The sequence below is a fragment of the Salvelinus alpinus genome, chromosome 31 (genome assembly GCF_045679555.1).
Source record: "Salvelinus alpinus chromosome 31, SLU_Salpinus.1, whole genome shotgun sequence".
Taxonomy (NCBI): domain Eukaryota; kingdom Metazoa; phylum Chordata; class Actinopteri; order Salmoniformes; family Salmonidae; genus Salvelinus; species Salvelinus alpinus.
In genome coordinates this window covers 41,656,668-41,676,906 of record NC_092116.1, presented here as the reverse complement: position 1 = coordinate 41,676,906, position 20,239 = coordinate 41,656,668, and the positions used below count along the sequence as shown (strand labels likewise).

Here is a 20,239-nt window from a genome sequence, read left to right as displayed (position 1 = left end):
TAGGTACTCTCTGAAGGCATTCAGTTGTACAACTGACTAGGTACTCTCTGAATACATTCAGTTGTATAACTGACTAGGTACTCTCTGAATACATTCAGTTGTACAACTGACTAGGTACTCTCTGAAGGCATTCAGTTGTATAACTGACTAGGTACTCTCTGACTGCATTCAGTTGTATAACTGACTAGGTACTCTCTGAAGGCATTCAGTTGTACAACTGACTAGGTACTCTCTGAAGGCATTCAGTTGTACAACTGACTAGGTACTCTCTGAAGGCATTCAGTTGTACAACTGACTAGGTACTCTCTGAAGGCATTCAGTTGTACAACTGACTAGGTACTCTCTGAAGGCATTCAGTTGTATAACTGACTAGGTACTCTCTGAAGGCATTCAGTTGTACAACTGACTAGGTACTCTATGAAGGCATTCAGTTGTATAACTGACTAGGTACTCTCTGAAGGCATTCAGTTGTACAACTGACTAGGTACTCTCTGAAGGCATTCAGTTGTATAACTGACTAGGTACTCTCTGAAGGCATTCAGTTGTACAACTGACTAGGTACTCTCTGACTGCATTCAGTTGTATAACTGACTAGGTACTCTCTGAAGGCATTCAGTTGTATAACTGACTAGGTACTCTCTGAAGGCATTCAGTTGTATAACTGACTAGGTACTCTCTGAAGGCATTCAGTTGTATAACTGACTAGGTACTCTCTGAAGGCATTCAGTTGTATAACTGACTAGGTACTCTCTGAAGGCATTCAGTTGTACAACTGACTAGGTACTCTCTGAAGGCATTCAGTTGTATAACTGACTAGGTACTCTCTGAAGGCATTCAGTTGTATAACTGACTAGGTACTCTCTGAAGGCATTCAGTTGTATAACTGACTAGGTACTCTCTGAAGGCATTCAGTTGTATAACTGACTAGGTACTCTCTGAAGGCATTCAGTTGTATAACTGACTAGGTACTCTCTGAATACATTCAGTTGTATAACTGACTAGGTACTCTCTGAAGGCATTCAGTTGTATAACTGACTAGGTACTCTCTGACTGCATTCAGTTGTATAACTGACTAGGTACTCTCTGAAGGCATTCAGTTGTACAACTGACTAGGTACTCTCTGAAGGCATTCAGTTGTATAACTGACTAGGTACTCTCTGAAGGCATTCAGTTGTATAACTGACTAGGTACTCTCTGACTGCATTCAGTTGTATAACTGACTAGGTACTCTCTGAAGGCATTCAGTTGTACAACTGACTAGGTACTCTCTGAAGGCATTCAGTTGTATAACTGACTAGGTACTCTCTGAAGGCATTCAGTTGTATAACTGACTAGGTACTCTCTGAAGGCATTCAGTTGTATAACTGACTAGGTACTCTCTGAAGGCATTCAGTTGTATAACTGACTAGATACTCTCTGAAGGCATTCAGTTGTATAACTGACTAAGTACTCTGAATACATTCAGTTGTATAACTGACTAAGTACTCTGAATACATTCAGTTGTACAACTGACTAGGTACTCTCTGAATACATTCAGTTGTATAACTGACTAGGTACTCTCTGAAGGCATTCAGTTGTATAACTGACTAGGTACTCTCTGAAGGCATTCAGTTGTATAACTGACTAGGTACTCTCTGACTGCATGCAGTTGTACAACTGACTAGGTACTCTCTGAAGGCATTCAGTTGTACAACTGACTAGGTACTCTCTGAAGGCATTCAGTTGTACAACTGACTAGGTACTCTCTGAAGGCATTCAGTTGTATAACTGACTAGGTACTCTCTGAAGGCATTCAGTTGTACAACTGACTAGGTACTCTCTGAAGGCATTCAGTTGTACAACTGAATAGGTACTCTCTGAAGGCATTCAGTTGTACAACTGACTAGGTACTCTCTGAAGGCATTCAGTTGTATAACTGACTAGGTACTCTCTGAAGGCATTCAGTTGTACAACTGACTAGGTACTCTGTAGGCATTCAGTTGTATAACTGACTAGGTACTCTCTGAATACATTCAGTTGTACAACTGACTAGGTACTCTCTGAAGGCATTCAGTTGTATAACTGACTAGGTACTCTCTGAAGGCATGCAGTTGTATAACTGACTAGGTACTCTCTGAAGGCATTCAGTTGTATAACTGACTAGGTACTCTCTGAAGGCATTCAGTTGTATAACTGACTAGGTACTCTCTGAAGGCATTCAGTTGTATAACTGACTAGGTACTCTCTGACTGCATTCAGTTGTACAACTGACTAGGTACTCTCTGAAGGCATTCAGTTGTACAACTGACTAGGTACTCTCTGAATACATTCAGTTGTATAACTGACTAGGTACTCTCTGAATACATTCAGTTGTACAACTGACTAGGTACTCTCTGAAGGCATTCAGTTGTATAACTGACTAGGTACTCTCTGACTGCATTCAGTTGTATAACTGACTAGGTACTCTCTGAAGGCATTCAGTTGTACAACTGACTAGGTACTCTCTGAAGGCATTCAGTTGTACAACTGACTAGGTACTCTCTGAAGGCATTCAGTTGTACAACTGACTAGGTACTCTCTGAAGGCATTCAGTTGTACAACTGACTAGGTACTCTCTGAAGGCATTCAGTTGTATAACTGACTAGGTACTCTCTGAAGGCATTCAGTTGTACAACTGACTAGGTACTCTATGAAGGCATTCAGTTGTATAACTGACTAGGTACTCTCTGAAGGCATTCAGTTGTACAACTGACTAGGTACTCTCTGAAGGCATTCAGTTGTATAACTGACTAGGTACTGTCTGAAGGCATTCAGTTGTACAACTGACTAGGTACTCTCTGACTGCATTCAGTTGTATAACTGACTAGGTACTCTCTGAAGGCATTCAGTTGTATAACTGACTAGGTACTCTCTGAAGGCATTCAGTTGTATAACTGACTAGGTACTCTCTGAAGGCATTCAGTTGTATAACTGACTAGGTACTCTCTGAAGGCATTCAGTTGTATAACTGACTAGGTACTCTCTGAAGGCATTCAGTTGTACAACTGACTAGGTACTCTCTGAAGGCATTCAGTTGTATAACTGACTAGGTACTCTCTGAAGGCATTCAGTTGTATAACTGACTAGGTACTCTCTGAAGGCATTCAGTTGTATAACTGACTAGGTACTCTCTGAAGGCATTCAGTTGTATAACTGACTAGGTACTCTCTGAAGGCATTCAGTTGTATAACTGACTAGGTACTCTCTGAATACATTCAGTTGTATAACTGACTAGGTACTCTCTGAAGGCATTCAGTTGTATAACTGACTAGGTACTCTCTGACTGCATTCAGTTGTATAACTGACTAGGTACTCTCTGAAGGCATTCAGTTGTACAACTGACTAGGTACTCTCTGAAGGCATTCAGTTGTATAACTGACTAGGTACTCTCTGAAGGCATTCAGTTGTACAACTGACTAGGTACTCTCTGACTGCATTCAGTTGTATAACTGACTAGGTACTCTCTGAAGGCATTCAGTTGTATAACTGACTAGGTACTCTCTGAAGGCATTCAGTTGTACAACTGACTAGGTACTCTCTGACTGTATTCAGTTGTACAACTGACTAGGTACTCTCTGAAGGCATTCAGTTGTACAACTGACTAGGTACTCTGAAGGCATTCAGTTGTATAACTGACTAGGTACTCTCTGACTGTATTCAGTTGTACAACTGACTAGGTACTCTCTGAAGGCATTCAGTTGTATAACTGACTAGGTACTCTCTGAATACATTCAGTTGTATAACTGACTAGGTATCCTCTTTTCCCTGTCCTCTTCTTGAGGTCCAGCAAAATTAAGGCAATTATATCATTTTGAAAACGTTACAAATATTCACAACAGATTCTTCAACATATGAATGTAGCCACAGTGTTCCGACAACCGAATTACATTTTTTTAAATATATAAATTTATACGTATATATATTTTTAACCTAAAGATGAGACCTGCATACATCCAACACGTATAATATACAACATGACAAAACTCGGAAACATAAAACTGCCACAACGGGAGTTGCCCTAGGCAGCAGCTACGGAGAAGGGGCCCCAAGCCTGGCCGGGCCCGGACGTTCTGGAACCTTGCGACAGTGTTCTGGGACGCGTTGGTGGTTTTGCCCTCAGGAACGCCTGGACAGTAGGTGGGACGTAGTTTGTGATGTACCCATAATCGTTCTCACCAGACTGTTCCCACAACCTAATGAGACGTTCTGGGAACCTTTAAAGAACAGATTAAATGTCTGTTGTCACCACGACTGAACGGTTTTTGTTTTATGCAAATATTAACGAATGTTCTTGTAACTTTCACAGAACCAATTTTGGTTTGCTGGGCACACACACACACACACAGACACATTGCACACACACGTATTGCACACACACACACACACACACAGACACATTGCACACACACGTATTGCACACACACACACACACACGTATTGCACACACACACACACACACACACACACACACACACACACACACACACACACACACACACACACACACACACACACACACACACACACACACACACACACACACACACACACACACACACACACACACACACACACACACACACACACACACACACAGTGGGAAGCAGTCACTTCATCTTTACATGTCACCATTTTGTTTCTCCTCATCATTCACCTCTTCTCTCTCTTCTTTTCCTCCCTCTTTCCTTCTCTCCCAGAAACCCATCACTGGGTAGGACTGTTGCCTGGTCACCAACATCCTCATGGTTGCTATGGTAATAGTTCAGCTAAAAGATGAATTCGTGTTTGTGTGTATCTGTATCTATGTGTGTATCTGTATTCATTAACACATGAGATTCCTAGAAGAGACACAGGAGATTCTTCTCTATCTCAACCTCTACCTCTCTCTACCTCTCTCTCTCTCTCTCTCTCTCTCTCTCTCTCTCTCTCTCTCTCTCTCTCTCTCTCTCTCTCTCTCTCTCTCTCTCTCTCTCTCTCTCTCGCTCTCTCTCTCTCTCTCGCTCTCTCTCTCTCTCTCTCTCTCTCTACCTCTCTCTCTACCCTGTCTCTCTACCCTCTCTCTCTACCCTCTCTCTCTACCCTCTCTCTCTACCCTCTCCCTCTCTCTCTACCTCTCTCTCTCTCTCTCTCTACCCTCTCTCTCTACCCTCTCTCTCTACCTCTCTCTCTCTCTATCTCGGCAGATGGAGGTGCTTACTACCTCAGGGTAATACACACACAGCCAACCTCCTCCCCCATCCTTATTCTCATACACATATAGGTCTGTTTGTCTGGTGGCTGTCCATGGTTCCTACTATCATGACAGAGACACACACAGCCGTAGTTAATGTTTACCAACACACTGGGGCGCTAACTCACTGTTATAACACATCAGGGTGTGTGTGTGTGTGTGTGTGTGTGTGTGTGTGTGTGTGTGTGTGTGTGTGTGTGTGTGTGTGTGTGTGTGTGTGTGTGTGTGTGTGTGTGTGTGTGTGTGTGTGTGTGTGTGTGTACCGTGATGGGTGCAAGGTGTGTGTATCCGTCCAGCTGTGATTGGTTGAACTCTCCGCTGCGTCTAGAGGTCATGTGGGCAGGGCTGTGGTCCAGAGACGGAGTCTCCTCATCCTGGTAACGATACTTCTACGGAGAGAGATAGAGAAGAGAGGGCGATGAGAGCCACACGATGGTCCCGTGTGGCTCAGTTGGTAGAGCATGGCGCTTGCAACGCCAGGGTTGTGGGTTCATTCCCCACGGGGGGACCAGGATGAATATGTATGAACGTTCCAATTTGTAAGTCGCTCTGGATAAGAGCGTCTGCTAAATGACTTAAATGTAAATGTAAATGTAGATAGAGAGAGAGAGAGAGCGAGAGAGAGAGAGAGAGAGAGAGAGAGCGAGAATAGAGAATAGAGGGAGATGAGAGAGAGGAGAGAGAGAGAGAGAGAGCGAGAGAAAGAGAGAGAGAGAAGGAGAAAGAGAGAGAGAGAAGGTAAAAGAGAGGGGATGAGAGAGGGCAGAGAGAGAGAAAGCTTTGCCATTTTTCTTGTAGGTATCTAGACCCAAAGTGAAGGGTTCTTCACCCCTGTAGGTATCTAGACCCAAAGTGAAGGGTTCTTCACCCCTGTAGGTATCTAGACCCAAAGTGAAGGGTTCTTCACCCCTGTAGGTATCTAGACCCAAAGTGAAGTATCTTCACCCCTGTAGGTATCTAGACCCAAAGTGAAGGGTTCTTCACCCCTGTAGGTATCTAGACCCAAAGTGAAGGGTTCTTCACCCCTGTAGGTATCTAGACCCAAAGTGAAGTATCTTCACCCCTGTAGGTATCTAGACCCAAAGTGAAGGGTTCTTCACCCCTGTAGGTATCTAGACCCAAAGTGAAGTATCTTCACCCCTGTAGGTATCTAGACCCAAAGTGAAGGGTTCTTCACCCCTGTAGGTATCTAGACCCAATGTGAAGTATCTTCACCCCTGTAGGTATCTAGACCCAAAGTGAAGGGTTCTTCACCCCTGTAGGTATCTAGACCCAAAGTGAAGGGTTCTTCACCCCTGTAGGTATCTAGACCCAAAGTGAAGGGTTCTTCACCCCTGTAGGTATCTAGACCCAAAGTGAAGGGTTCTTCACCCCTGTAGGTATCTAGACCCAAAGTGAAGGGTTCTTCACCCCTGTAGGTATCTAGACCCAACGTGAAGGGTTCTTCACCCCTGTAGGTATCTAGACCCAAAGTGAAGGGTTCTTCACCCCTGTAGGTATCTAGACCCAAAGTGAAGGGTTCTTCACCCCTGTAGGTATCTAGACCCAAAGTGAAGGGTTCTTCACCCCTGTAGGTATCTAGACCCAAAGTGAAGGGTTCTTCACCCCTGTAGGTATCTAGACCCAAAGTGAAGGGTTCTTCACCCCTGTAGGTATCTAGACCCAAAGTGAAGGGTTCTTCACCCCTGTAGGTATCTAGACCCAAAGTGAAGTATCTTCACCCCTGTAGGTATCTAGACCCAAAGTGAAGGGTTCTTCACCCCTGTAGGTATCTAGACCCAAAGTGAAGGGTTCTTCACCCCTGTAGGTATCTAGACCCAAAGTGAAGTATCTTCACCCCTGTAGGTATCTAGACCCAAAGTGAAGGGTTCTTCACCCCTGTAGGTATCTAGACCCAAAGTGAAGTATCTTCACCCCTGTAGGTATCTAGACCCAAAGTGAAGGGTTCTTCACCCCTGTAGGTATCTAGACCCAATGTGAAGTATCTTCACCCCTGTAGGTATCTAGACCCAAAGTGAAGGGTTCTTCACCCCTGTAGGTATCTAGACCCAAAGTGAAGGGTTCTTCACCCCTGTAGGTATCTAGACCCAAAGTGAAGGGTTCTTCACCCCTGTAGGTATCTAGACCCAAAGTGAAGGGTTCTTCACCCCTGTAGGTATCTAGACCCAAAGTGAAGGGTTCTTCACCCCTGTAGGTATCTAGACCCAAAGTGAAGTATCTTCACCCCTGTAGGTATCTAGACCCAAAGTGAAGGGTTCTTCACCCCTGTAGGTATCTAGACCCAAAGTGAAGTATCTTCACCCCTGTAGGTATCTAGACCCAAAGTGAAGGGTTCTTCACCCCTGTAGGTATCTAGACCCAAAGTGAAGTATCTTCACCCCTGTAGGTATCTAGACCCAAAGTGAAGGGTTCTTCACCCCTGTAGGTATCTAGACCCAAAGTGAAGGGTTCGTCACCCCTGTAGGTATCTAGACCCAAAGTGAAGTATCTTCACCCCTGTAGGTATCTAGACCCAAAGTGAAGGGTTCTTCACCCCTGTAGGTATCTAGACCCAAAGTGAAGTATCTTCACCCCTGTAGGTATCTAGACCCAAAGTGAAGGGTTCTTCACCCCTGTAGGTATCTAGACCCAATGTGAAGTATCTTCACCCCTGTAGGTATCTAGACCCAAAGTGAAGGGTTCTTCACCCCTGTAGGTATCTAGACCCAAAGTGAAGGGTTCTTCACCCCTGTAGGTATCTAGACCCAAAGTGAAGGGTTCTTCACCCCTGTAGGTATCTAGACCCAAAGTGAAGGGTTCTTCACCCCTGTAGGTATCTAGACCCAAAGTGAAGGGTTCTTCACCCCTGTAGGTATCTAGACCCAAAGTGAAGTATCTTCACCCCTGTAGGTATCTAGTCTCAAAGTGAAGGGTTCTTCACCCCTGTAGGTATCTAGACCCAATGTGAAGTATCTTCACCCCTGTAGGTATCTAGACCCAAAGTGAAGGGTTCTTCACCCCTGTAGGTATCTCGACCCAAAGTGAAGGGTTCTTCACCTCTGTAGGTATCTCGACCCAAAGTGAAGTATCTTCACCCCTGTAGGTATCTAGACCCAAAGTGAAGGGTTCTTCACCCCTGTAGGTATCTAGACCCAAAGTGAAGGGTTCTTCACCCCTGTAGGTATCTAGACCCAAAGTGAAGGGTTCTTCACCCCTGTAGGTATCTAGACCCAAAGTGAAGTATCTTCACCCCTGTAGGTATCTAGTCTCAAAGTGAAGGGTTCTTCACCCCTGTAGGTATCTAGACCCAATGTGAAGTATCTTCACCCCTGTAGGTATCTAGACCCAAAGTGAAGGGTTCTTCACCCCTGTAGGTATCTCGACCCAAAGTGAAGGGTTCTTCACCTCTGTAGGTATCTCGACCCAAAGTGAAGTATCTTCACCCCTGTAGGTATCTCGACCCAAAGTGAAGGGTTCTTAACCCCTGTAGGTATCTAGACCCAAAGTGAAGTATCTTCACCCCTGTAGGTATCTAGACCCAAAGTGAAGGGTTATTCACCCCTGTAGGTATCTAGACCCAAAGTGAAGTATCTTCACCCCTGTAGGTATCTAGACCCAAAGTGAAGGGTTCTTCACCCCTGTAGGTATCTAGACCCAAAGTGAAGTATCTTCACCCCTGTAGGTATCTAGACCCAAAGTGAAGGGTTCTTCACCTCTGTAGGTATCTAGACCCAAAGTGAAGTATCTTCAGCCCTGTAGGTATCTAGACCCAAAGTGAAGTATCTTCACCCCTGTAGGTATCTAGACCCAAAGTGAAGGGTTCTTCACCCCTGTAGGTATCTAGACCCAAAGTGAAGGGTTATTCACCCCTGTAGGTATCTAGACCCAAAGTGAAGGCTTCTTCACCCCTGTAGGTATTTAGACCCAAAGTGAAGGGTTATTCACCCCTGTAGGTATCTAGACCCAAAGTGAAGGGTTCTTCACCCCTGTAGGTATTTAGACCCAAAGTGAAGTATCTTCACCCCTGTAGGTATCTAGACCCAAAGTGAAGTATCTTCACCCCTGTAGGTATCTAGACCCAAAGTGAAGGGTTCTTCACCCCTGTAGGTATCTAGACCCAAAGTGAAGTATCTTCACCCCTGTAGGTATCTAGACCCAAAGTGAAGTATCTTCACCCCTGTAGGTATCTAGACCCAAAGTGAAGTATCTTCACCCCTGTAGGTATCTAGACCCAAAGTGAAGTATCTTCACCCCTGTAGGTATCTAGACCCAAAGTGAAGTATCTTCACCCCTGTAGGTATCTAGACCCAAAGTGAAGGGTTCTTCACCTCTGTAGGTATCTAGACCCAAAGTGAAGGGTTCTTCACCCCTGTAGGTATCTAGACCCAAAGTGAAGGGTTCTTCACCCCTGTAGGTATCTAGACCCAAAGTGAAGTATCTTCACCCCTGTATGTATCTAGACCCAAAGTGAAGGGTTCTTCACCCCTGTAGGTATCTAGACCCAACGTGAAGGGTTCTTCACCCCTGTAGGTATCTAGACCCAAAGTGAAGTATCTTCACCCCTGTAGGTATCTAGACCCAAAGTGAAGGGTTCTTCACCCCTGTAGGTATCTAGACCCAAAGTGAAGTATCTTCACCCCTGTAGGTATCTAGACCCAAAGTGAAGTATCTTCACCCCTGTAGGTATCTAGACCCAAAGTGAAGGGTTCTTCACCCCTGTAGGTCACTGACTGATACCGTGATACTGGAGTGGATAGAACAATATAATGAGAGTTAAAGAAGGGGAGAAAGACTCATTGAGAATGAGGGGAAGGAAGGACAGAGAGAGGATAGAGAGAGATGAAGACATAATGATGTGATGTCATAATGGCCCAGAACACTGAGGAGCAGAACTACAGTAGAACTGTCATAATGGCCCAGAACACTGAGGAACAGAACTACAGTACAACTGTCATAATGGCCCAGAAAACTGAGGAGCAGAACTACAGTACAACTGTCATAATGGCCCAGAACACTGAGGAACAGAACTACAGTACAACTGTCATAATGGCCCAGAACACTGAGGAGCAGAACTACAGTACAACTGTCATAATGGCCCAGAACACTGAGGAACAGAACTATAGTACAGAATGTTACAGTTTAGTTAGTAGTACAGAATGTTACAGTTTAGTTAGTAGTACAGAATGTTACAGTTTAGCTAGTAGTACAGAATGTTACAGTTTAGTTAGTAGAACAGAATGTTACAGTTTAGCTAGTAGAACAGAATGTTACAGTTTAGCTAGTAGTACAGAATGTTGCAGTTTAGCTAGTAGTACAGAATGTTACAGTTTAGTTAGTAGTACAGAATGTTGCAGTTTAGCTAGTAGTACAGAATGTTACAGTTTAGCTAGTAGTACAGAATGTTACAGTTTAGTTAGTAGTACAGAATGTTACAGTTTAGCTAGTAGTACAGAATGTTACAGTTTAGCTAGTAGTACAGAATGTTACAGTTTAGTTAGTAGTACAGAATGTTACAGTTTAGCTAGTAGTACAGAATGTTACAGTTTAACTAGTAGTACAGAATGTTACAGTTTAGCTAGTAGTACAGAATGTTACAGTTTAGCTAGTAGTACAGAATGTTACAGTTTAGCTAGTAGTACAGAATGTTACAGTTTAGCTAGTAGTACAGAATGTTACAGTTTAGTTAGTAGTACAGAATGTTACAGTTTAGCTAGTAGTACAGAATGTTACAGTTTAGTTAGTAGTACAGAATGTTACAGTTTAGCTAGTAGTACAGAATGTTACAGTTTAGCTAGTAGTACAGAATGTTACAGTTTAGCTAGTAGTACAGAATGTTACAGTTTAGCTAGTAGTACAGAATGTTACAGTTTAGCTAGTAGTACAGAATGTTACAGTTTAGTTAGTAGTACAGAATGTTACAGTTTAGCTAGTAGTACAGAATGTTACAGTTTAGCCAGTAGTACAGAATGTTACAGTTTAGCTAGTAGTACAGAATGTTACAGTTTAGTTAGTAGTACAGAATGTTACAGTTTAGCTAGTAGTACAGAATGTTACAGTTTAGCTAGTAGTACAGAATGTTACAGTTTAGTTAGTAGTACAGAATGTTGCAGTTTAGCTAGTAGTACAGAATGTTACAGTTTAGCTAGTAGTACAGAATGTTACAGTTTAGTTAGTAGTACAGAATGTTACAGTTTAGCTAGTAGTACAGAATGTTACAGTTTAGCTAGTAGTACAGAATGTTACAGTTTAGTTAGTAGTACAGAATGTTACAGTTTAGCTAGTAGTACAGAATGTTACAGTTTAACTAGTAGTACAGAATGTTACAGTTTAGCTAGTAGTACAGAATGTTACAGTTTAGCTAGTAGTACAGAATGTTACAGTTTAGCTAGTAGTACAGAATGTTACAGTTTAGCTAGTAGTACAGAATGTTACAGTTTAGTTAGTAGTACAGAATGTTACAGTTTAGCTAGTAGTACAGAATGTTACAGTTTAGTTAGTAGTACAGAATGTTACAGTTTAGCTAGTAGTACAGAATGTTACAGTTTAGCTAGTAGTACAGAATGTTACAGTTTAGCTAGTAGTACAGAATGTTACAGTTTAGCTAGTAGTACAGAATGTTACAGTTTAGCTAGTAGTACAGAATGTTACAGTTTAGTTAGTAGTACAGAATGTTACAGTTTAGCCAGTAGTACAGAATGTTACAGTTTAGCCAGTAGTACAGAATGTTAATGTTTAGCTAGTAGTACAGAATGTTACAGTTTAGTTAGTAGTACAGAATGTTACAGTTTAGCTAGTAGTACAGAATGTTACAGTTTAGCTAGTAGTACAGAATGTTACAGTTTAGTTAGTAGTACAGAATGGTACAGTTTAGCTAGTAGTACAGAATGTTACAGTTTAGCTAGTAGTACAGAATGTTACAGTTTAGCTAGTAGTACAGAATGTTACAGTTTAGTTAGTAGTACAGAATGTTACAGTTTAGCTAGTAGTACAGAATGTTACAGTTTAGCTAGTAGTACAGAATGTTACAGTTTAGCTAGTAGTACAGAATGTTACAGTTTAGTTAGTAGTACAGAATGTTACAGTTTAGCTAGTAGTACAGAATGTTACAGTTTAGCTAGTAGTACAGAATGTTACAGTTTAGTTAGTAGTACAGAATGTTACAGTTTAGCTAGTAGTACAGAATGTTACAGTTTAGCTAGTAGTACAGAATGTTACAGTTTAGCTAGTAGTACAGAATGTTACAGTTGAGCTAGTAGTACAGAATGTTACAGTTTAGTTAGTAGTACAGAATGTTACAGTTTAGCTAGTAGTACAGAATGTTACAGTTTAGTTAGTAGTACAGAATGTTACAGTTTAGCTAGTAGTACAGAATGTTACAGTTTAGCTAGTAGTACAGAATGTTACAGTTTAGCTAGTAGTACAGAATGTTACAGTTTAGTTAGTAGTACAGAATGTTACAGTTTAGCTAGTAGTACAGAATGTTACAGTTTAGCTAGTAGTACAGAATGTTACAGTTTAGTTAGTAGTACAGAATGTTACAGTTTAGCTAGTAGTACAGAATGTTACAGTTTAGCTAGTAGTACAGAATGTTACAGTTTAGCTAGTAGTACAGAATGTTACAGTTTAGCTATTAGTACAGAATGTTACAGTTTAGTTAGTAGTACAGAATGTTACAGTTTAGTTAGTAGTACAGAATGTTACAGTTTAGTTAGTAGTACAGAATGTTACAGTTTAGCTAGTAGTACAGAATGTTACAGTTTAGCTAGTAGTACAGAATGTTACAGTTTAGCTAGTAGTACAGAATGTTACAGTTTAGCTAGTAGTACAGAATGTTACAGTTTAGCTAGTAGTACAGAATGTTACAGTTTAGCTAGTAGTACAGAATGTTACAGTTTAGTTAGTAGTACAGAATGTTACAGTTTAGCTAGTAGTACAGAATGTTACAGTTTAGCTAGTAGTACAGAATGTTACAGTTTAGTTAGTAGTACAGAATGTTACAGTTTAGCTAGTAGTACAGAATGTTACAGTTTAGCTAGTAGTACAGAATGTTACAGTTTAGCTAGTAGTACAGAATGTTACAGTTTAGTTAGTAGTACAGAATGTTACAGTTTAGTTAGTAGTACAGAATGTTACAGTTTAGCTAGTAGTACAGAATGTTACAGTTTAGTTAGTAGTACAGAATGTTACAGTTTAGCTAGTAGTACAGAATGTTACAGTTTAGCTAGTAGTACAGAATGTTACAGTTTAGTTAGTAGTACAGAATGTTACAGTTTAGCTAGTAGTACAGAATGTTACAGTTTAGCTAGTAGTACAGAATGTTACAGTTTAGTTAGTAGTACAGAATGTTACAGTTTAGCTAGTAGTACAGAATGTTACAGTTTAGCTAGTAGTACAGAATGTTACAGTTTAGTTAGTAGTACAGAATGTTACAGTTTAGCTAGTAGTACAGAATGTTACAGTTTAGCTAGTAGTACAGAATGTTACAGTTTAGTTAGTAGTAAAGAATGTTACAGTTTAGCTAGTAGTACAGAATGTTACAGTTTAGCTAGTAGAACAGAATGTTACAGTTTAGTTAGTAGTACAGAATGTTACAGTTTAGTTAGTAGTACAGAATGTTACAGTTTAGCTAGTAGTACAGAATGTTACAGTTTAGCTAGTAGTACAGAATGTTACAGTTTAGCTAGTAGTACAGAATGTTACAGTTTAGTTAGTAGTACAGAATGTTACAGTTTAGCTAGTAGTACAGAATGTTACAGTTTAGCTAGTAGTACAGAATGTTACAGTTTAGCCAGTAGTACAGAATGTTACAGTTTAGCTAGTAGTACAGAATGTTACAGTTTAGTTAGTAGTACTTGATGTTACAGTTTAGCTAGTAGTACAGAATGTTACAGTTTAGCTAGTAGTACAGAATGTTACAGTTTAGCTAGTAGTACAGAATGTTACAGTTTAGCTAGTAGTACAGAATGTTACAGTTTAGCTAGTAGTACAGAATGTTACAGTTTAGCTAGTAGTACTTGATGTTACAGTTTAGTTAGTAGTACAGAATGTTACAGTTTAGCTAGTAGTACAGAATGTTACAGTTTAGCTAGTAGTACAGAATGTTACAGTTTAGCTAGTAGTACAGAATGTTACAGTTTAGTTAGTAGTACAGAATGTTACAGTTTAGCTAGTAGTACAGAATGTTACAGTTTAGCTAGTAGTACAGAATGTTACAGTTTAGCTAGTAGTACAGAATGTTACAGTTTAGTTAGTAGTACAGAATGTTACAGTTTAGCTAGTAGTACAGAATGTTACAGTTTAGCTAGTAGTACAGAATGTTACAGTTTAGCTAGTAGTACAGAATGTTACAGTTTAGCTAGTAGTACAGAATGTTACAGTTTAGCTAGTAGTACAGAATGTTACAGTTTAGCTAGTAGTACAGAATGTTACAGTTTAGCTAGTAGTACAGAATGTTACAGTTTAGTTAGTAGTACAGAATGTTACAGTTTAGATAGTAGTACAGAATGTTACAGTTTAGCCAGTAGTACAGAATGTTACAGTTTAGCTAGTAGTACAGAATGTTACAGTTTAGTTAGTAGTACAGAATGTTACAGTTTAGCTAGTAGTACAGAATGTTACAGTTTAGCTAGTAGTACAGAATGTTACAGTTTAGTTAGTAGTACAGAATGTTGCAGTTTAGCTAGTAGTACAGAATGTTACAGTTTAGCTAGTAGTACAGAATGTTACAGTTTAGTTAGTAGTACAGAATGTTACAGTTTAGCTAGTAGTACAGAATGTTACAGTTTAGCTAGTAGTACAGAATGTTACAGTTTAGTTAGTAGTACAGAATGTTACAGTTTAGCTAGTAGTACAGAATGTTACAGTTTAACTAGTAGTACAGAATGTTACAGTTTAGCTAGTAGTACAGAATGTTACAGTTTAGCTAGTAGTACAGAATGTTACAGTTTAGCTAGTAGTACAGAATGTTACAGTTTAGCTAGTAGTACAGAATGTTACAGTTTAGTTAGTAGTACAGAATGTTACAGTTTAGCTAGTAGTACAGAATGTTACAGTTTAGTTAGTAGTACAGAATGTTACAGTTTAGCTAGTAGTACAGAATGTTACAGTTTAGCTAGTAGTACTTGATGTTACAGTTTAGTTAGTAGTACAGAATGTTACAGTTTAGCTAGTAGTACAGAATGTTACAGTTTAGCTAGTAGTACAGAATGTTACAGTTTAGCTAGTAGTACAGAATGTTACAGTTTAGTTAGTAGTACAGAATGTTACAGTTTAGCTAGTAGTACAGAATGTTACAGTTTAGCTAGTAGTACAGAATGTTACAGTTTAGCTAGTAGTACAGAATGTTACAGTTTAGTTAGTAGTACAGAATGTTACAGTTTAGCTAGTAGTACAGAATGTTACAGTTTAGCTAGTAGTACAGAATGTTACAGTTTAGCTAGTAGTACAGAATGTTACAGTTTAGCTAGTAGTACAGAATGTTACAGTTTAGCTAGTAGTACAGAATGTTACAGTTTAGCTAGTAGTACAGAATGTTACAGTTTAGCTAGTAGTACAGAATGTTACAGTTTAGTTAGTAGTACAGAATGTTACAGTTTAGCTAGTAGTACAGAATGTTACAGTTTAGCCAGTAGTACAGAATGTTACAGTTTAGCTAGTAGTACAGAATGTTACAGTTTAGTTAGTAGTACAGAATGTTACAGTTTAGCTAGTAGTACAGAATGTTACAGTTTAGCTAGTAGTACAGAATGTTACAGTTTAGCTAGTAGTACAGAATGTTACAGTTTAGCTAGTAGTACAGAATGTTACAGTTTAGTTAGTAGTAAAGAATGTTACAGTTTAGCTAGTAGTACAGAATGTTACAGTTTAGCTAGTAGAACAGAATGTTACAGTTTAGTTAGTAGTACAGAATGTTACAGTTTAGTTAGTAGTACAGAATGTTACAGTTTAGCTAGTAGTACAGAATGTTACAGTTTAGCTAGTAGTACAGAATGTTACAGTTTAGCTAGTAGTACAGAATGTTACAGTTTAGTTAGTAGTACAGAATGTTACAGTTTAGCTAGTAGTACAGAATGTTACAGTTTAGCTAGTAGTACAGAATGTTACAGTTTAGCCAGTAGTACAGAATGTTACAGTTTAGCTAGTAGTACAGAATGTTACAGTTTAGTTAGTAGTACTTGATGTTACAGTTTAGCTAGTAGTACAGAATGTTACAGTTTAGCTAGTAGTACAGAATGTTACAGTTTAGCTAGTAGTACAGAATGTTACAGTTTAGCTAGTAGTACAGAATGTTACAGTTTAGCTAGTAGTACAGAATGTTACAGTTTAGCTAGTAGTACTTGATGTTACAGTTTAGTTAGTAGTACAGAATGTTACAGTTTAGCTAGTAGTACAGAATGTTACAGTTTAGCTAGTAGTACAGAATGTTACAGTTTAGCTAGTAGTACAGAATGTTACAGTTTAGTTAGAGGTACAGAATGTTACAGTTTAGCTAGTAGTACAGAATGTTACAGTTTAGCTAGTAGTACAGAATGTTACAGTTTAGCTAGTAGTACAGAATGTTACAGTTTAGTTAGTAGTACAGAATGTTACAGTTTAGCTAGTAGTACAGAATGTTACAGTTTAGCTAGTAGTACAGAATGTTACAGTTTAGCTAGTAGTACAGAATGTTACAGTTTAGCTAGTAGTACAGAATGTTACAGTTTAGCTAGTAGTACAGAATGTTACAGTTTAGCTAGTAGTACAGAATGTTACAGTTTAGCTAGTAGTACAGAATGTTACAGTTTAGTTAGTAGTACAGAATGTTACAGTTTAGATAGTAGTACAGAATGTTACAGTTTAGCCAGTAGTACAGAATGTTACAGTTTAGCTAGTAGTACAGAATGTTACAGTTTAGTTAGTAGTACAGAATGTTACAGTTTAGCTAGTAGTACAGAATGTTACAGTTTAGCTAGTAGTACAGAATGTTACAGTTTAGTTAGTAGTACAGAATGTTGCAGTTTAGCTAGTAGTACAGAATGTTACAGTTTAGCTAGTAGTACAGAATGTTACAGTTTAGTTAGTAGTACAGAATGTTACAGTTTAGCTAGTAGTACAGAATGTTACAGTTTAGCTAGTAGTACAGAATGTTACAGTTTAGTTAGTAGTACAGAATGTTACAGTTTAGCTAGTAGTACAGAATGTTACAGTTTAACTAGTAGTACAGAATGTTACAGTTTAGCTAGTAGTACAGAATGTTACAGTTTAGCTAGTAGTACAGAATGTTACAGTTTAGCTAGTAGTACAGAATGTTACAGTTTAGCTAGTAGTACAGAATGTTACAGTTTAGTTAGTAGTACAGAATGTTACAGTTTAGCTAGTAGTACAGAATGTTACAGTTTAGTTAGTAGTACAGAATGTTACAGTTTAGCTAGTAGTACAGAATGTTACAGTTTAGCTAGTAGTACAGAATGTTACAGTTTAGCTAGTAGTACTTGATGTTACAGTTTAGTTAGTAGTACAGAATGTTACAGTTTAGCTAGTAGTACAGAATGTTACAGTTTAGCTAGTAGTACAGAATGTTACAGTTTAGCTAGTAGTACAGAATGTTACAGTTTAGCTAGTAGTACAGAATGTTACAGTTTAGCTAGTAGTACTTGATGTTACAGTTTAGTTAGTAGTACAGAATGTTACAGTTTAGCTAGTAGTACAGAATGTTACAGTTTAGCTAGTAGTACAGAATGTTACAGTTTAGCTAGTAGTACAGAATGTTACAGTTTAGTTAGTAGTACAGAATGTTACAGTTTAGCTAGTAGTACAGAATGTTACAGTTTAGCTAGTAGTACAGAATGTTACAGTTTAGCTAGTAGTACAGAATGTTACAGTTTAGTTAGTAGTACAGAATGTTACAGTTTAGCTAGTAGTACAGAATGTTACAGTTTAGCTAGTAGTACAGAATGTTACAGTTTAGCTAGTAGTACAGAATGTTACAGTTTAGCTAGTAGTACAGAATGTTACAGTTTAGCTAGTAGTACAGAATGTTACAGTTTAGCTAGTAGTACAGAATGTTACAGTTTAGTTAGTAGTACAGAATGTTACAGTTTAGATAGTAGTACAGAATGTTACAGTTTAGCCAGTAGTACAGAATGTTACAGTTTAGCTAGTAGTACAGAATGTTACAGTTTAGTTAGTAGTACAGAATGTTACAGTTTAGCTAGTAGTACAGAATGTTACAGTTTAGCTAGTAGTACAGAATGTTACAGTTTAGTTAGTAGTACAGAATGTTGCAGTTTAGCTAGTAGTACAGAATGTTACAGTTTAGCTAGTAGTACAGAATGTTACAGTTTAGTTAGTAGTACAGAATGTTACAGTTTAGCTAGTAGTACAGAATGTTACAGTTTAGCTAGTAGTACAGAATGTTACAGTTTAGTTAGTAGTACAGAATGTTACAGTTTAGCTAGTAGTACAGAATGTTACAGTTTAACTAGTAGTACAGAATGTTACAGTTTAGCTAGTAGTACAGAATGTTACAGTTTAGCTAGTAGTACAGAATGTTACAGTTTAGCTAGTAGTACAGAATGTTACAGTTTAGCTAGTAGTACAGAATGTTACAGTTTAGTTAGTAGTACAGAATGTTACAGTTTAGCTAGTAGTACAGAATGTTACAGTTTAGTTAGTAGTACAGAATGTTACAGTTTAGCTAGTAGTACAGAATGTTACAGTTTAGCTAGTAGTACAGAATGTTACAGTTTAGCTAGTAGTACTTGATGTTACAGTTTAGTTAGTAGTACAGAATGTTACAGTTTAGCTAGTAGTACAGAATGTTACAGTTTAGCTAGTAGTACAGAATGTTACAGTTTAGCTAGTAGTACAGAATGTTACAGTTTAGTTAGTAGTACAGAATGTTACAGTTTAGCTAGTAGTACAGAATGTTACAGTTTAGCTAGTAGTACAGAATGTTACAGTTTAGCTAGTAGTACAGAATGTTACAGTTTAGTTAGTAGTACAGAATGTTACAGTTTAGCTAGTAGTACAGAATGTTACAGTTTAGCTAGTAGTACAGAATGTTACAGTTTAGCTAGTAGTACAGAATGTTACAGTTTAGCTAGTAGTACAGAATGTTACAGTTTAGCTAGTAGTACAGAATGTTACAGTTTAGCTAGTAGTACAGAATGTTACAGTTTAGCTAGTAGTACAGAATGTTACAGTTTAGTTAGTAGTACAGAATGTTACAGTTTAGCTAGTAGTACAGAATGTTACAGTTTAGCCAGTAGTACAGAATGTTACAGTTTAGCTAGTAGTACAGAATGTTACAGTTTAGTTAGTAGTACAGAATGTTACAGTTTAGCTAGTAGTACAGAATGTTACAGTTTAGCTAGTAGTACAGAATGTTACAGTTTAGCTAGTAGTACAGAATGTTACAGTTTAGCTAGTAGTACAGAATGTTACAGTTTAGTTAGTAGTAAAGAATGTTACAGTTTAGCTAGTAGTACAGAATGTTACAGTTTAGCTAGTAGAACAGAATGTTACAGTTTAGTTAGTAGTACAGAATGTTACAGTTTAGTTAGTAGTACAGAATGTTACAGTTTAGCTAGTAGTACAGAATGTTACAGTTTAGCTAGTAGTACAGAATGTTACAGTTTAGCTAGTAGTACAGAATGTTACAGTTTAGTTAGTAGTACAGAATGTTACAGTTTAGCTAGTAGTACAGAATGTTACAGTTTAGCTAGTAGTACAGAATGTTACAGTTTAGCCAGTAGTACAGAATGTTACAGTTTAGCTAGTAGTACAGAATGTTACAGTTTAGTTAGTAGTACTTGATGTTACAGTTTAGCTAGTAGTACAGAATGTTACAGTTTAGCTAGTAGTACAGAATGTTACAGTTTAGCTAGTAGTACAGAATGTTACAGTTTAGCTAGTAGTACAGAATGTTACAGTTTAGCTAGTAGTACAGAATGTTACAGTTTAGCTAGTAGTACTTGATGTTACAGTTTAGTTAGTAGTACAGAATGTTACAGTTTAGCTAGTAGTACAGAA

General features: G+C 38.7%; 1 protein-coding gene across 1 annotated transcript in view; it reads right to left on the bottom strand.

The window, feature by feature from the left end:
• LOC139561620 (disks large homolog 4-like) overlaps nt 1–20,239 on the bottom strand; it is a 178,719-nt gene that overhangs the window by 114,154 nt on the left and 44,326 nt on the right. Inside the window, exon 2 of the mRNA XM_071378840.1 lies at nt 5,512–5,637. Coding sequence (XP_071234941.1) covers nt 5,512–5,637 — 126 coding nt within the window. The remainder of the gene's footprint in view (nt 1–5,511; nt 5,638–20,239) is intronic.